The sequence below is a fragment of the Procambarus clarkii genome, chromosome 22 (genome assembly GCF_040958095.1).
Source record: "Procambarus clarkii isolate CNS0578487 chromosome 22, FALCON_Pclarkii_2.0, whole genome shotgun sequence".
NCBI classification, from domain to species: Eukaryota; Metazoa; Arthropoda; class Malacostraca; order Decapoda; family Cambaridae; genus Procambarus; species Procambarus clarkii.
Window position 1 is genome coordinate 47906930 of NC_091171.1, and position 19412 is coordinate 47926341.

The window sequence follows — 19412 nt, forward strand, 5'->3', positions numbered from 1 at the left end:
ATGGACGATGTAATGTACTTAAAGCAGACCTGCTACCGAAACCTACAGGTAACACAGCTATGTTATGTATGGGTGACTTTAATGCTCGTCACACTGCTCTTGGTGAGGTTCAGTGTAACAATAATGGAAGGGTCTTCTTGAAATACCTTAATGATCATAATATTACTGTGTATGATACTGATAAACAGACCCATTTATTGGGGGGTAGACTGGATTATGTGATTGGATACAGCCTAATAGATAGCAACGTCAACGTTAAGCTCATCCCAGAACTAGTAAGTGATCATTTTGCAATATATTGTGAATACAATGTGGCGGATATTAGGTCCAATCCTCATCCTAGAGTTAAAATTAACATTCCAGACAATCTTAAACAGCACTTTAAGGCTTATGTACATAAGTGGTACACTGGGTATACACCTGTATCAGTGGACCACTTTTACAATGATCTTGTCAGTATCATTACCAGTTATTATGATACCTGGGTTAAATCAAGGAAAAAAAAGAACACTCGTTCTTCCTCATGCACAGAGGATCCTGTTATTATTGCAGAGCTAAAGTGCTTCAGCTTGCTGACTCTTATAAACGAGACAAAACAGCTGACAATTTACTTGCATTCCTTAATGCCAACAGAGATTTTCGCGAGCTTAAGGGTCAAGTTAAGAACACATATTGGGAACAATTCCTACAAGGTATCAATAGAACTACAACATTATCAGAAATGTGGAACAAAATTAAAAACATTACCAAACCTTCAGCCCCAGTTCAGCTTCATCATACTCCTGCAGAATATGCTGACATGCTCCTAGCTCAATGGTCTAGTGTCTCACAAATTTCTTCCTTACCCCCAGATATACAGCAGCATTTAAGACATACCAACATTAACAGAAACTTTAATATTGAAATAGCACGCTCCTCACCAGATTTAACGGATCAGTTTCCTATAACCCCCTTTGAATTAACATCAGCATTAGGAAAACCTAAGCAAACTGCCCCTGGTGAGGATGGTATAACTTATAACATCTTGAGCTTACTGAATGATGTCCCTAGCCACCCTCTGCTTGACCTCTATCAAATGAGTCTCTCACAAGGTATCTTGCCAAAGAAATGAACACAAAGTCTCATAATACCAATTCCTAAACCTAACTCTCAAAAATTCAGACCCATTTCCCTTACATCTTGCATGTGTAAAGTTTTGGAGAGAATTGTTCTCAATCGTGTCATGTTTCAGGTCAAAGAAAAACTGGCCCCAAACCTATATGGGTTCATGCCCAAGTGTAGCACACAAACATGCTTTGCTGAATATTTTGTAAACTCCCAGGATGGGACACAGGCAGCCTTTATTGACCTAAAGTCAGCTTTCGATGTAGCGAATGGCGAAATAATATTAGAGCAACTTGCTGAATTTGGAATCAAAGGTAATCTTCTGAGTTGGATAAAGAGCTACCTATCCAACAGGCGTGCTGGTGTCCTATTTAAAGGAGTTAAAAGTACAAGAACAGATGCATTCGAACTAGGCACACCTCAAGGTGGTGTCCTAAGCCCTATGCTCTTCAATATACTTATGCACAAACTTATCCATGACATACCTGTACAACCTACGGAAACAGTTATATGTTATGCTGATATTTGTATTATGGCACACAGTAAACCAAGGCTACAAATGTTACTTGATGCATTCTCCAAGAAAGTAGTAGAATGTGGCCTCATAATCTCTGTTGATAAAACAAGGGTTCTTATTCCCCATTCTCTTCATGCTAACTATACTATTAATGGAGTGCCCGTGGAGACTTGTGAGTCTTATAAATATCTTGGAGTCGAGGTTAATGATACAAATCTCATCAGCAACCTGCGTAAAAAACTTGTTGAGCGTCTTAAACCTCTCAGAACTCTTGTTGGCAAAGGATTTGGCATTAACATAAAATATGCTCGTAGTTTTTATATTGCCTTTATACGATCTGTTGTTGATTATTATGCCTTGCATCTTCTTAATTTTTCTCCTAAACAATTACAAGGCCTAGATGTAGTACAGAATGATGCCATGCGCATCATCCTGGGTTGTCCTAGAACTGTCAGAATTGTTAACATGAGAAAGGAACTAAACTTACCTTCCATTTACGAAAGAATAGTTCTACTTAGTACTATGTTTTGCGCCAAAACTTTGAAAAATAATGGTCTCCCAGCTCTATTCAAATTAAATTGAGATCCATTCTAAACAATTCTGACTGTTCCCTCAATCCGCCGCAAAAAGCTCCCTACAGTGTGTGGCTCAGTTGTTGTGCCTATAATCTTCAGAAACTGAATGTGTCTCTTAACCCTGATAAAACTGTTCACTATATTCCCCCTTGGAAAGATGTGGAGGTCTCTCTGCATTATACTCCCATCAGTGTAAAACAAATGTATAACACTGACATTTTGAGATGTATAACATTAGAAGCTATTGACAGTCATCTTCAAATTCTCAAACCGACTGAATCCTATGCCTTTACTGATGGCTCTGTGCAGTTAGGCACTGATAGAACAGGTTGTGCATGTGCAGTGTATAAAGGGAATGAAATGATCATGACTAGTACACAGAGATTGAACAACTGGGCAAGCACGACACAGACCGAGCTATTGGGTATTTATCTAGCCACTGAATACCTTAAGCTCAATGGTGGTGGAGTTATTTTCTGTGACTCTAAAAGTGCTCTGCAGTCCTTAAATAACCCATCACAATGTATGTCGGAAGTAGCTTGTAATATTAAATGGAATGTAATTTTTGCCAATGATAATAATTCTTGTATAAAATTTGTGTGGATCCCATCCCATGTTGGAGTTGAAAAACATGACTTTGTAGATCAATTGGCCAATGAGGCTTGCAGGAAAGAAAACATTGATTATGACTTTGGACTATCTAATGCAGTTATTAGAAACATACAAATTAAAGAAATTAATTCAGATTTAGAAGAACTAAGAAATGCACAGAGACCTGAAAGCTACAGTATTAAAAGTTATGACAAGTTCTGTAATAATAGGTATTTGTATGGTCAGCACAGTAACCGGACCAGGCAATGTGATGTAGTAATTGCGCGAATTCGCCTTGGCTATAGACACATCTGGCAGGTTAGTGAGGCTGAGCCGCTACCAGAATATTCAGATTGTAAACTCTGTGATAAACCTTTAATGCATTCACTAGAACACTATATTGATGAATGTGAAACCGTAAAGGACTTTAGACCTCCTGGCCTATTGTACCACCAACTGTGTAACTATTTTATTGACTCAGGTGTTCTGGACGACATCCTAACAATTTACCCAAAATTTGCTTGTCCATTTTAAAGAATGAAGAACAATTTTTATTTATATTCTAAGCTGTATCACTTTTGAACCCATCCCTGCCCTTGTGTGGCAGTGCACAATAGAAAGTTGTTTTCACATATCCACACATTAAAACATTGATTGTAACCATGATATATATGTGCTTCAGCCTACAGTTTAGACCTATTGTCTTATGTATGACCCTCTGTCCTGCGTGACAGTGAATACTAGCATTAACCTCAATTTAATAAGACTATCAAAATCCTCAGATTAGGCAAAATTGTAATTAATTTTGTCAATAAAGATGTTAATAATAATAATATTATAACTATATAGGGTGTTGTATAATGCAGTATTAGTCTGTGGTGCATGGTATCTGTTATATAGGTCAGGTTTTATAGCGCACCAGGTTTTATAGCGCACACTGGTCCATAATATACGGCAAGGCAAATGGGTGTGGGGGGACCTTCGACAAGCCACCGGCTTCCTGTCCTGGTCGTGGCCACTAGTGTTAGTGGCTCTCAAGTAAACTGAGAGAGATATACAGTATATATATAATGTAATATTGTGTGTGTAAATCACGAAAATTAACACGTGATGAAAAATGTGACAGCGTCAGACCACGGAGGAAGAATTGAAACAGGAATTTCCTTAAGTACTTTCGTATTTTAATAATACATCTTCAGAAGGAAACTATAGATACAATGCTGTAATATTGTATGTTATATATCATGTGGTGTAGGAGGCTCCGGCGTGGTGGGTTGCCATGGTGACGGGAGGTTGCGGGAGCGGCCGCCAGGTGGCTCCGGCGCCTCACACATGTTTTGGTTTAGCTGCGGCAGGTCAAGGATACCTCGACCCGCTCACTCATAACTACCACACAGGTAAACCTGGCCCTCCAGGGGCCCTCCAAGTACCAGCGGGTGCCCCGCCGGCGGTCCGTGGACGCCTGCGGGACACCACCGCCAGCTTAAATTGGCTGGAAATCCTCAAATCACTGCGAGGTGCAGTGCTTGGAGACCCCTTGTTTGTGTCGTGTTTTTTTTGTGTGGCCTGTCACTGTGATGAAGCATTCAGTTGCTTGCGACAATGGGTGTTCCCCGTCAGGTGAGAGGAATTACCGCCTGCTGCGGGGTCTAGGGTGCCCTCCAGGGTGAGAGGGTCAGGGTGCCAGGCACTCCAGGAGTCACGAAAATATCAGTTCTAGTGAGGAAACTTATACCAGTTGTCAGAGCCAGGTACACGCTCAGGGGAGCCTTGAGGGACACAGTAGAGCTCCAGCAGCCACAGTTCTCCCTCGTGTGCTGTTCTGGTCATCTCTCAGCTTGGGGAGATGAGTTTGCTGGGAGTAGATAGATGGACAAATGTATTAATGATTATTGTCATTGTTATTCATGGTATACTCTCTAAAATCATATTATGTTCCCCAGTCTGCTCTCCTCTCATTATACTACACACTAATCTATCCCTGTCTTTCATACGGTATCTGTGCATGGGGTTCATCCACTGCAAATTACCTCAAGCCCATCATCACCCAGCAAAAATCTTCTGTCAGAACTATAACAAATTCTGTCTTCAGGCAATGCACAACTCTCTGTTTTAGTCCCTAAATATGCTAAACATACACTCCACATATTCTCATGTGCTATCTACATGTACAAAACCTTGTTCGTAAATGCTAATCTTGACCTGAAACTCATCCTTGATAGATGTAAAAGACCCCATGAGCACCACACCAGAAATAAATATCTCCTAGATATCCCCAAGAGTCAGACTAAATCTGCGCAAACACTCATTGTAAATAAAAGGACCCAGTCTATGGAACTCACTTACTAGTGAATAGAAAAGCTGTCCAACCTATGCCTTATTCAAAAGTAAACCCAAAAAGTAACTAATTTCATCCTCATAGTTTCCTACCTAGTGCTTTAAACTCTCACTGTATCTTGTACTACCCTCTTCCCCAATATAAACTTAAGACATATATCTTCACCAATGTAATCACCTCCATCAATTTATATTGTAGTTATATGTTGAAATCAAATTTTGCAACAATGTACTTTTTCAGCTTACCTTATCTGTTCGATTAAGGACCTGCCTGAAATGCTACATGTGTTAATGGCTTAGTAAAAAACATTGGATATTTTTCCCAAAAATGTAAAAACACACCATTGTTTTATACTCTCACAAACCCAATGTACCTTCTTGTAAATAAATAAATAAATTAAATAAATTGAGGTAAAAACAGCACTACAAAGGAAATGTTAGAGAGATTTACGGGCATGGAATAGTTTTTGGTAACATTGATAAATAATGAGCTTAAACAATGGTTGAAGGAACGTGGTACATCAAGGAGAAATGTGAATTGATTCGTTCTTAAAGATGTGGGATTTTGCTTTATTCTTCATTGATATGTTAGTCTTTAAACTGGAAGAGGTGTCTTGTGTAAGAAGAACCAAGTCTTATGTTGTTTTGTAGCTTAAATATTGGAGTGTAGCTTGTGGGGAGAATTTTGGGTTTTATGTTTTTTGAAGACCTCTAAATCTCTCATTTATTCAGTATTTTGTATTGCCTTAGTGAATGTTGTAATGAAAATTATGTCGGCCATGACAGATGGATTCAGTACTGCAATATAATATGTGATGGACTCATGTCACAGCTGCTCTATGCATACTTTGAGCCAACCTCACCTTAAACCCTCTGCTAGCAATGTCAGTTAATTTAATTTAAGTCAGTTAATTTAATTAGTTAAGTTAATTTAAGTTAATTAAGTCAGTTAAGTTAATTTAAGTTAAGTTTAATTTAAGTCAGTTAGTTATATTTTCTATTAGATAATATTGGGTTCCTGCACATCAGTGAATAAATGTTTCAATCCTGTAATGTAACAAGCCTTTAATATATAGCCTTAATATTTCGGGCAGAAATACATGGCATTTCTGCTCGAACCGCTATTCGGGTTAGTGGCTTTGCAAGAATGTAAAAATACCAATCTTTCCTAATCTCACATATCCATTGTACGTTCTTGTAAATAAATATTATTATTTAACATATTGCATTCCAATTTTTTTATTATCTAATCTTTAATTGATATTTGTTAACAGTACAAATATTACAGTATTTTAGGAAAAAAAAAATAGCATTTTTAATTTGGCTAAAACCCCCCAAAAAACTTTTTTTTTTGTAGATGTGTGAATGTGCATGTGCAAGATATGACTAGTGTGCAAGATATGTGCAAGATATGTGCAAGATATGACTAGTTGCCCCACTTTCAATTTGGTCCTTCTATCCTGCCACCAAATCTTGGACAAAATTACTCTATTGTATTTAAGGCTAAGGCTGGACTGGCCTGGTCTGTTAGGTTAGGAGGAACTTTAACGTGGAGTGACTCACCATGTAACTTACTGTCTTGCACTTTCTTCTGTCTTTGCTGTGATAGTTTAAACATGTGAGTTTTGCACAAGATATGATTTAGTCTGATACAACATATAAGAATTACTGTACAATATATTCCCTAAGCACAGACCACTAAGTTTTGGTAAGTGGGAGATAGACAAATATTGATTCAGGTTTAGGCCATGAGTGTGGGCACGGTATCAAGGCCTCGGCTAACAGAGCAAAAAGAGACCGCATTGGAGGGTATAGATTAGGTTAGCTTAATTTATGGTAATTTTTACCTGTAGGCTCACAAGTAGTAGCTAATAAATATTTTATCTTGATCAATTGTTTTATTATTAATATTTAATTTTTAGTTTCGATTTTTTTTTTGCTTACTCACGAATACTTCCAGTAATTAGTGATAAAACAAAAGACAAAATTCTTCACCCCATGTACATGGTTGATAAAGTTGAATAATTTGCCTCAGTTGCTGGCCCATGCAAAGGCAATAGGCCTAGGCTACAAAGAAAGATTAACATAGATCTGGTTGTGATGGGTGTTCCTTGGTGATGAGAATAGATACAATTGAACACATTAATTTAATGAAGAGGAATTGGCATGAAAATGTTGAATTGGCATGTTCACCAGTCACTGTCACCAAACAAATACTGTGCAGTAATCTGATACCGAGTCAGAGATAAGAACTGTTCATTGTGTGGTAATCACATTTTTGGGTGAATATCTTTTATGATTCAGTAATCAGATCAGAAGTGCTTTTGTTTATAATTAATTTTTTCTTATAGAGTAGCTTTATTTGTTAGGTTAGGTGTACAGGTAGTTAGGTTTGGTTAGGTTCAGTTTATTAAAGTTTAGTTATGTTTAACTTCAGTTAGGTTAGGTTTACTGTAGTTAGATTAGCTTTAATTAGATCAGGCTTAGTTACATTAGGATTGGTTAGGTAGGGTTTGGTAAAGTGCTGCAGGTGATAGTTATTATAAACCTTACTGAACTTGCTGTAAATACTATACTGTATTGCCATTGTCTCAACTCAGTTGTCTCAATACTGAATGCCACCAAACAAGTCCTAGAACTGAGAGGTATGAGTTACAAGGAAAGCCTTCAGAGGGAGTTACAAGATAAAGCCTTTATCCCGGGTTTGATTCCCGTACAGGACAAGGCATTTTGCCATGTTTTCTTAAACCTGATGCCTTTGTTTACCTAACAGTATTCAGTATGAGTACTTGGGAAGTAGGCAAGTGTTGGGGTCTGCATCCTTAACAATTTTAGTTGTCGGCCTAGGGAGGCTAGGGAGAGGCATCTTGAAGAACCTAGCAGGATTGCTGTCCATAACAATGAGAAACCATATTACTGTATGAAGTCACAATATCTTGGTCATTGATGCTGAAGGGCTTCAAGATTCTCATACATTATATACACACTGTACTGTACTCATGTGGATTTGGAGAGTTTTCATGAATTACTTCTGAAATTCTCAAAGAATATTGTTACTTTGCATAGTTTAGCATTTTCCCACCAAATAGAATTTGAATGACTACTTTGCATTTTTGACTCATAAATATCTGTTGTTAGGATATATTTGTTTTCTGACCATTATGAAATTTTGGTAACATAATATTTTGATATACTGTACAGTTATGTATTGAGAGAGAGATCGACTGTTGGGTAAAGTGTAGGGCTACATTTCTATAGACTGTGATTATGTGCTACAGTGAGTGGGAAATTGGCTGTTAGGCAAAAGTGTATAGCTACATTTTTATGTGGTCATACTGTGTGTGTTGGGTCACCACTAATATAACCCTCTGACCTGTATTTCTTAGACAAGGAACTGAAGTTTGTTAGAGACCTGCTTAGAACTGCTGCTCAGTTGATAGTGTTTGTCTTCATGCTTGTCTGAGTGTACTCACCTGGTACTTGTATAGAGATATTTATCTTTGTAATCACTGCTCATATTTTTCAGAATGAGCGGAGAACGGGAAGATATCCTTCTTCAGGTGAACCATGTTCGCTATAAGAAGAATAATGGCCAGTTGTATCTTTCTCAAACGCGAGTCGGCTGGATGATGGATGAATCGGACACATTTGCTGTGAGCGTCCAGTACAATGACATCAGAAGTGAGTGTTACTTATACCACCCCTATTCTCCCTCCCTTATAATCAAATCATTATCTACAAATAAAATCTATTTACTCTTTGGATTATCTCTACATTGTTGTCAGCATTTTGTGCCTTCTACATACATGATAAGATTTAAGTTAGAACTAAAATGAGCACTTGTTGCACACCTCCAGTGCTAGAATACACTGCAACTGGCATGGAATCCGCACCTCTTCAAGCACAAAAGTAGTTAATGTCAGAGACTTGCAACAATGTCAAGATTGACCCCAAGGTGGGTTTAGGGAGTAGAACTGTTACAGCCTCACTTAGCCAGTAACCGGGTTCTTTAGTACAAAACTGTGTATGGGGTCTTAATGCCTCTTCTTAGTTGATCCTACCCCCGAGTTATTGGTAAGTTATCAAGTGTTGGCAATAATAATTAATAGTGAAAGGAAAAGAGGGTAAACAATACGAAACAGCACCTTCGCCAAGTGTACTTCTTAAATAGATTTATATATGTATGTACAAATTTACACAATACTAGTGTCACTTTCACACAGGACACTTGAAAATACCCACAATCTTCTCTTCCCGGTGAGTCCACTCTATCTTCTATAATCCTCACGCTGGCGAGTTCACCTTACTCATTCCAACATGGGCCGGTCCAACACTGTATCGTTATGGTGTTCAAAACACCACGTCTACTTTCCAGCAACACGCTGGCAGAGGTCTCCAGCAACACACTGGCTTACAACAAGCCTTAACAGATGAATCGTACTTCTGTCAAGTAACTCAACTTGGCCTATCTCAGATACATTAGTCCAATCACTAATACTTCGCTAGTATTATAGACAAATCACTGCCTATACCAATGCGGCCACTTGTTCCTGCTGGAACACATCTTGGGTTCAGGACTGCCCTGGGTGAACTGACTCCTGCTGACCACGATACTCTCCACATCACTTCTGCGGACTAAAAACATCATTAGCAAGACAGGAACTACACAGGGATAAGATATGATGACAGCCTGTCACCGGGGAACAGAAAATGTGGTCGGGTGCATTCAATAGATGCTGTTGATATCGTCACCTCCCTCAACAGAGGGCACTGTCATCGACCCCCCCCCCCCTCCCCACCTAAACGAATTGGGGTTGGTAGTGCTCCACAGATAGTGTGGATATCGTCACACCTCCACAGATGGCGTGGATATTGTTACACACCTCACTCCACAGATGGCATGGATATCGTCACATCTCACTCCACAGTTGGCGTGGATATTGTTATACACCTCACTCCACAGATGGCATGGATATTGTCACATCTCACTCCACAGATGGCGTGGATATTATCACACCTCACTCTACAGGTGGCATGGATATCGCCACACCTCCACAGATGGCGTGGATATTGTCACACCTTGCCATGCCACTACAGGTGGTGTGGATATCGTCACACCTCACTCCACAGATGGCGTGGATATCGTCACAAACTCCCAGAACCCATTTCAGGTACAGTTTAAGTACAATGCTAGTGCCAGAGTTAAGATGACTAAGTTACAAGGACAGGTTAAATGAAGCTAATCTTACAGCCTTAGAGGCGAGAAGGAACTGGGGGAATGTGTTCAATACGTACAAGATACTGAATTGAATAGACTAAGTAAATAAAGACAGTCTCTTTAATCTTAGAAAAAGTAGGACAAGAAGATACAGGATTAAATTGTGCTATCAAATTTGAAAACAAATAGTTTATGTAATTGCTTTCTTACATGGCTAAAGGCTGGCAACCTAACCTTACCCTAATGCAGATATTTGTTAGTAAAATGTGTGAATGTAATCACTGTCCTTTATGGTGGCACTATTGAAAAAACAGTATATATCATGGCATTTGAAAGTGGACTTAGAGCAATGTTATCAATATATATATGCAACTACCTTAAGCAGCTGCTATATTACAGCAATTAGTGCTGTGCTTTCCAGTTTATTTATGAAATTATGTGATGCCTTCTCCAGCATAAACCCCAGCACTAAAAGTGCTCCACAAGGTTGTCAATGTCTTGATCATCGCACCACCCCATTTAAATGTGGATAATTTGAGGAATAGACTCAATGAAGCAGAACTTTCTAACAGTTTACTTAAGAAACCAATGACAGTGTTCCTTTAATAGACATTGAACATGAATAGCCTGTAGCAGAAGGATGTTCTTTTTCCCGTTTACTCGTTTATAAATGTAACACGAACAATTTATGGTGTGCTGAAGAAAGTGAATTCAGTTATGAAAGATAAGATTAAAGGTCGAGTGTTGCACAATATGTAACCTTTTCCTACACTACTGCCTCTCCTCTCTTAGGGAGTGTTTCTAATCTTCTATGGAAATGTGAAATAGATTAGTGGTAATCTTTTTCATATTTATTCATTTATTAGCCAGTATAGTTAATCACCTTAATGAATTCAAACTTTGCAAAAATTAATTTCTTGTTTCAAGAAAATTATGGTGCTTTTGTCTTTTTCTCACCTAACATTTTTTGATAATGTAAAATAATTGAATTACAGGCTTAATATCTGTGTATGTTTACATCATCTTTTTCCTCACCGTTCCTTTTCAGCTCAAAAAATCTCGCCAGAGGGAAAGCCTAAAGTACAACTCCAACTTGTTCTCCATGATATTTCCTCGTTCACATTCCACTTCTGCACACCAGAGGGAGGAGAAAAACAGTTGGCTGAGAGGAACCAGGTCAAGGTAAGATGTGCCCTGGCACATAGTGTGTGTGCACCTGTGTCTTACACACTACACCTGTGTCTTTTACACACTACACATGTGTCTTTTACACACTACACATGTGTCTTTTACACAGTTCACCTGTGTCTGTTACACAGTTCACCTGTGTCTGTTACACAGTTCACCTGTGCCCTGTTACACAGTTCACCTGTGTCTGTTACACAATACATGTGAACAAGGAGATACGGGTGGAAATTTCGTACTCAAATGAACCACTTGCCTTGTGGTGGTTCTGGGGTTCAAGGTACCTGAGGCACGGTCCCCGACCAGGCCTCCTGGCCGGTGATGTGGTCAACCAGGCTGTCGGACACAGCTGTGAGCCGCCTGACGTCCAGCTTGATGCCCAGAGAATCATTGAAAAGAATTTTTCATTGTTGTAGTAGTTAACAAATGGAATGCACAAGAAAGGGGGAGGTATGGAGGCAGACTCCATATACAGTTTCAAGTGTACTTATGATAGAGCTCATTAGGCTGAAGAACCTGTAGACCAGTTGATTAGTAGTTCAGCGGCAGGACCAAAGAGCTGGACCTCATCCCCCTGCATGCACAACTAGGCACAATGTAACGGACTGATATCTGTTACATTGTACATGTGTTAGACATTGTTACACTATATGGTCTGTTACACTATATGGTCTGTTACACTACATATCTGTGTGTTAGATTCCACACCTGTGTCTGTTACACTGCAGCAGTACTTTGTCATCAGCTAAACAATTTTTTAAATAAAACACTTGAAACAGGAGATCTGGAATTCTGGAAAAGACAAATGTAATCTCAATAATAAAAAAAAGGGCCATAAACAAACAGGAGGCAATAATTTACAGACCGATGTCACTGACGAGTATTTCATGTAAAGTACTGGAGAAAGTAATGAGGTTAAGAAAAACAGAGCACTTGGAAAGGATAAACTTTGTGACGGATGAACAGCATGGATTTAGAAAGGGGAAGCTCATACATATATCAATGAAAAAAAATCAAGGAGATTGCAGAAAATTCTGGGTAACATCAACAACATATTGAAAGCGGGTACACATTAGAATGGGAATTTAAAAGCCTAAAAGAGGACTTCCAAAGTAATCCATGCAAGCAATGTTAGACCAGAGTCAGAATTCACAGCACCAGCTGGGCTTCTTCACCTTGTGAAGCACCAGCTGGGGAATCCTCACCTTGTGAAGCACCAGCTGGGGAATCCTCACCTTGTGAAGCACCAGCTGGGGAATCCTCACCTTGTGAAGCACCAGCTGGGGAATCCTCACCTTGTGAAGCACCAGCTAGGGAATCCTCACCTTGTGAAGCACCAGCTGGGCATCCTCACCTTGTGAAGCATCAGCTGGGGAATCCTCACCTTGTGAAGCACCAGCTGGTAATCTTCACCTTGTGAAGCACCAGCTGGGAATCCTCACCTTGTGATGCATCAGCTGGGAATCCTCACCTTGTAAAGCACAAAACCAAACTTGAAAAGGGCAGAGAGTTACACAGTTGTCCCGGTACTAAGAGGGTTCAGCAGTGAGGGATAGGTTAAGGGAACTGAATTTCACAACCCTGAAGGGAAAAAAGAAACGATGAGCATATGGTCATAACATATATAATTTATCGTGGGGAATAGGCAAAGTGGACATGGACAACCCCCCTTTAAATTGAGAGAGAAAGTAGGACTAGAGACAGTGGTGGAAGCTGAAAGTGCAATGAGTCAAATATAAAGAAATTCTTGTACCCTGTATGGCATGATCAACAAGTGGAATGCACTGAAAAACGATGTGGAAGCCACTTGTTTTTACTACTTTAAGGCCAGATTTGACAAAGAAAATGAATGTCGGGAAAGTTCAAATACAATACGAGTACGACAAGGCCAGCAGGCGGGGCATCGACAGCTAATGTCACTTCCCTGTAGTTACTGTTTGGTAAGCATTATACATCTGTGATCTTTGCCTATTAGGTTGCACACCTGCATCTATCACATTGTACACTTGTGTCTACTACACAGTACGTACACCTATCTCTGTTGCACTTTATGTGTATTAAACTTATCCATGTCTGCTACACTGTACCTCCATGTATCTTCTTGAGGTTACCTTGAGATGATTTTGGGGCTAAGCGTCTCCGTGGCCCGGTCATCGACCAGGCCTCCTTTTTGTTACATCCCCCACCCCCACCCCCCAGGAAGCAACCTGTAGCAGCTGTCTTAACTCCCAGGTACCTGTTTACTTCTAGGTAACAGGGGTATCAGGGTGAAATAATCATTTTGCCCATTTGTCTCCGCTTCCACTGGGATCGAACCCAGAACCTCAGGACTGCGAATCCGAAGCGCTGTTCACTCAGCTGTCACCCTGTGTCTACTGTGTAGACACAGTACACAGATGTACATGTATGCTACACTGAACTTCCACGTATGCTACACTGTATGTCCATGTATGCTACACTGTACATCCATGTATGCTACACTGTACATCCATGTATGCTACACTGTACATCCATGTATGCTACTCTGTACATCTGTGTATGTTACACTGTACACCCTTGTATGTTATGCTATACATCCATGTATGTTATACTGTACCTCTATTTGTTACACCTGTAAATCTGTTTGTTACACTATACATATGTGTATATCACGAAAATAAACACGTGATTAAAAATGTGACAATGTCAGACCACGGAGGAAAAATGAAACAGGAATTTCCTTAAGTACTTTCGTATATTAATACATCTTCAGAAGGAGTGACTCCTGACTCCTTCTGAAGATGTATTAATATACGAAAGTACTTAAGGAAATTCCTGTTTCATTTTTCCTCCGTGGTCTGACATTGTCACTATACATATGTATGTTACACTATACATATTTGTTAACTGTACATATTTGTTACACTGTACATATTTGTTACACTGTACATCTGTGTCTTCCCATTGGAGTTCCTCTGCACCATCATTCTGTGTTGAATTGGGTGTTAAATACATACCTGGTGTAAAATTTGTTTGGTATGTTCCAACGTCTCTGTGCAAGTGGCCGGATATAGTAGGCTCTACAGTCTGTTAATTAGGTTGTATGGTGTGTATATATTGAGCTTTAAAGACCTGGTATGTTTGTTTACATTTCGATCTTTATTATACTGTAGTGTGCTTAATAAATGTTGCATTATATATATTAGACATAGGTTGTGGGCAGAGTTTGTAATTGTATTTTCTCTCTGGCTGAGCAGGAACGGCTTAGTCAGCTGATGACCCAAAACAGACGTCAACCACCCGATGAATTGATGGAAAAGAAAAGAATGCTAGATGAGAATGAGCAACTGCAGCAACTGTACCGTGCTCTGGTGCCCACATCTATCATCTCTGTGGATGAATTTTGGAAAGAAATTGCTGGCCAATACAAACAAAATATGGGACCACAACAAGATGTGGGGGTGTCTGGGGCGTTTCTGGTAAGCATTGTCTCTTTTATCTTTGATTTGTATTTTATTGACCTGTATTGTGTACTGATAAAGGACATGTGCTTTCCAATTGACTTATGAAATTATGTACCTATTTGGAGGTATAGGCAAAGAGCCATTTTCATGGTGTCATGGATTGCTTGTATATTTCTGACCTATTCAACTCGGATGCTCTCTGATGCAAGGAGCGCTGAAAGGTCCCATTGGACCGAATCATGAATCAGGGCAGGGCAACATTGGTCACCAGATCAAACAGGAATCTTTACAAATGTTTCTTTTGGATAATGCTGGAGCTAGGGAAGCACTGGGAATAAGCTCAGTCCAGCCCAGGATGACTAGAAGGTTTACTCATAAACACACGACCTTTCCAAGGCCGTCTTGACATCACACCATCTTCTAAGTAGCACACTCAAATCATCAGTGCTTCACCTGGTCAGTACAAAGGGCCACTATTGTATGGGTGTCTCAGTGACAGATGTAAAGAAAATAATTCTGAGCATGGAAATCCAGGACTTGGGAAGAAACGGGAGTATTTGAGTGTTTTGCTGCTATAGAAGTATCATCTTTTCACTAAAAGTCTGATTTGGAGTTATTCCACTCCAGTGTTTCTTACGGCAACCATGAGATGCAACTGAAAACAACAATCAGGTGCAGTCTGATGAGTGCTGCTTGATGGTGTTTATTTATAGTCCCCATGGCACAGTGGTAACACACTCGTCCCACGCTTCACAAGCAATTTAGCCCGGGTTCGTATCCTGGCTGGTGAGAATTGACTAGGCGCCAGTCCTTGACTGTACGCCTCTGTTCACCCAACAGTGAATGTATACCTGGTTGTTAAACGATTTGGCAGGTCGTATTCTAGGGAAATTAAAATTAAGGCCTGCTTGAAATGCTGTGTGCGCGCTAATGGCTTTACAAGAATGTAAGAACTCCTATAAGTATAGTAATTTATATAGTAATATATAAATATATTTTATATTTAAGATATACAGTACATGTATATGATATGTTATATCTTGTATAGATAAAAGTAAAATAAAGTATTGATTGTATTAACTCATAATTTGTTATAATTTGAAGTTCTTGACACAGTACAGTATATAATTCAATTAATGTCATTTTCTCTTTTTGTAGGTGCAAACATCTTGATTGTTGTTATAAATTCATACATTCCTGAGGTTTGTTTATCATGTGTTCTGCGCTCTATGGTCAAAGTGTTGCTTGAGCTGGCTTCTGCCTTGGGCCTCTAGTGGCCTAATTTCACATCTGCCTGGTACTATTTTCATAATAATCTCATTACTTCATTTACTATGAAGGTTTAGGTTACTGTTATGCTGTTGATTCAATAAAAGTTAGTGAAAAGTGCTGGATTGTATTTTGGATTTATTTCTTGCCATCATTGTCTGTACTCGCCTAGTTGTGCTTGCGGGGGTTGAGCTTTGGCTCTTTGGTCCCGCCTCTCAACTGTCAATCAACTGGTGCACAGGTTTCTGTGTGGATTGACAGCAATGATGCAACTATGTGTGCTAGTTACCAAGGCACATAAACATTCTCCTTAATGCTGCTGCTGCCTGTGCACTCGTGTGTGTATCGTTGTGACCGTGTTATTTGATCAATTTTCCTCTTGAGGGATGTGTTTGTTATGACTGATGCTGTATTATAAGTACTAAATAAATTCAATGGTATACAGTTGCGTCCCCTTATCATTCATGGTGGATATATGTTATGGAATAATGGAGTATCAGTAGAGTATTACCCTTCAAGCTCTCAAGACCTTGGCTCACATCTCACGTTAGAGAAGTATTGGTCTCTTTACTGAGGCTTCCTTCAAATACAGTACAGTTACACATTTTGTTTATACACGCATGTCATTTATTTAGGAAGTTTCATGAAGCTGAACATCTTTAACACAAATGATCAATTTCCTGTGTTGTTGGCTTATGTGTGAAGGGGGAACATTATTTGGAGGTTATCTTGAGATGATTTCGGGGCTTTAGTGTCCCCGCTGCTCGGTCCTCGACCAGGCCTCCACCTCCCAGAAAGCAGCCCATGACAGCTGACTAACTCCCCAGGTACCTATTTACTGCTAGGTAACAGGGGCATAGGGTGTAAGAAATTCTGGCCATTGTTTCTCGCCGGCGCCCGGGATCGAACCCGGGACCACAGGATCATGCGTCCAGTGCTCTGTCTGCTCAGCCACCAGCTCCCTCTTGAATACAGTATATTTTAAATAACTTGTTTTCTTTTTTATACACTGCATGGTTACTGAGGTTACATATTCATCTAAATCATGATATATTATTGTCTTTTAAGGCGGACATAAAGCCACACACTGATGGCAACAATGGAAAAGTTCAGTACAACCTGACGCCAGAGATTATGACTGCCGTTTTTAAGACATACCCAGCTGTGAAGAAGAAACACGGGGAGTACGTTCCCCACAGGATGTCTGAGGCAGAGTTCTGGACGCTGTTTTTCCAATCTCATTATTATAGTGTACACACAACCAGCCGCATTGAAAATGTCTTTTCCGAGTGTTCAAAATATGATGACAAAGGTAAGCTTTTTCTTTTTTGTTTACTAGTAATAATGATGTAGACTGCATTAGATCTCTAGGTCTGTAGTAGCCAACGGGCTGTACAAACAATTTATGAAAACCCCCCTTGGTGCACAGGAAAAAATAAATTCAGATTTTATTATTGCTATTGCTAAATTGCATTGCCTGGTCATGTTAAACTTAGAAGAAGATATGTAACTTACTTTGACTGTGGTGAAGGGATCAAGTCTCACAATGGCATCATCAATTCATGTGTATCTATTCAATATAATTAATTTTCAAGTGATTGTCAATAGCAATAGTTGGAGTTTAAGGGTTAAATACTTCATCTTACATAAAACAATTACTATGTTTTATTGTAGTATATTGTAATGCAGTATCATGAAAATTAACATGCATGTAAGCAATATATACAGTACTGTATACCAACTGAGCCAGTAATGTGAATTATCTTGAGCTTCCATCTAAGTTACTTTAAACACTGGTTAAGAACACCTCATAAGATATGTGAGGTTTAATGAAAGATTTGGATTTGAGATTAATTAAATTTCTCTGTACATATAAGAGTTATTAGAACATTAGAATAGTTGATAAGAAAATATTTTAGATTACTGTAATTTTTTCAACCATATATTTTGTATACAGTACTGTTTATTTTCCAGAATGGAATCGTGATGTGAGCTCGACTCAGAATGATCCGTTGTTTGATCTGAATGACATCTACGAGGAGAAGCCTATGTCTATTGAGGGTGACCTGAGAGTTGCTGGTGTCAAAGCTGGAAGTAATGTCTTTCATGCTTTAATGATCAAAAGGTATGTTGGTTTAAATCTTTTGTATTTTATTAACATTCTTTTGAACCATAAGTTATTCATAATAAATATCATGGTGCATAAGCATATTCATACCTGTATGTGGAATACGCCACACCTTGTGCACTGCAAAACGAAATTTAATGTTGAGAGATTTGTCACGAGACTGATGTTGAAAATATGAGACTTGAACTATGGGGACAGGCTCAAAAACTGATACTACAAATACTGGAATAAAGAAGAGCCAAAAGAGACATGGTTACAGCACACAATATTAAAATACATAGACAAATTGGACAAGGACAGGCTATTTTAAGTGAGAAGCTGGACTAGAGGACGTTAGTGGAAACTGGAATTGCAAATAAGTCATAGAGTGGTTAATCCAATATGATCCATGGTTTTGAGTCAGTACAACAGCATTAGAAAATTGTGAGTATGCAATTTCACCAAATACTGTACTAGACTGAGAAGAGAGGTGGGGAAGAGTTACTCCCTACCTGTACGCACCCAGAGGTAAGGTGAGAACACATGCATGAATATACTTGATGCACTGTTGTTGGCAGCTCTGGCAGGGACACAAAATTTTATATTAATAACAACTTCCCTTTTCTTATCATATACATTTTGCCAGTTGCATTTTAATTGTGAACACTGTTCTTCTTTTGGCAGCTTCTGGAGACACACACCTTCTTAGATTCATTATTCTGGTATGAGTATTTCCTGTTGTCTGTTCTGCACTGTGGCTTTGACAAGCTTGAATATGTCTTGAATGTGTCATAATGAGCATCTTGAGAAAATGGTTGGTCCTAAGTTACCCAACTTGTTCTCTATGCAGAATGACATATTTCTGTCAAATTTGGCTTGTCATGTCTTGTATCTCACATGTGGAGTTTTACATCTTGTTATACAGTAACAACATTTTTTGGTCTTCTTTGAGTTCAAAAGTTTGTTTTAATAAAGGAGTTGACCTCTTTTTGCTTGCCATCTTTGTGTAAATGTTAATTCATCCACAAATGTTAATATGTGCTATATTGTCCTTGATGATGACTAT

General features: G+C 39.1%; 1 protein-coding gene across 3 annotated transcripts in view; it reads left to right on the forward strand.

The window, feature by feature from the left end:
- Positions 1 to 4048: 4048 nt before the first annotated feature.
- Tfb1 (transcription factor B1) overlaps positions 4049 to 19412 on the forward strand; it is a 35528-nt gene continuing 20164 nt past the window's right edge. For 2 of the 3 annotated variants that reach the window (XM_069328994.1, XM_045744236.2), the window contains exons 1-6: positions 4049 to 4184; positions 8651 to 8805; positions 11391 to 11524; positions 14764 to 14985; positions 17308 to 17551; positions 18214 to 18364. In XM_069328994.1, coding sequence (XP_069185095.1) covers positions 8652 to 8805; positions 11391 to 11524; positions 14764 to 14985; positions 17308 to 17551; positions 18214 to 18364 — 905 coding nt within the window. In that variant the 5' untranslated portion in view covers positions 4049 to 4184; position 8651. Of the gene's footprint in view, positions 4185 to 4282; positions 4408 to 8650; positions 8806 to 11390; positions 11525 to 14763; positions 14986 to 17307; positions 17552 to 18213; positions 18365 to 19412 lie in introns of those variants that run through there. The other variant, XM_045744245.2, reaches the window with a different exon arrangement.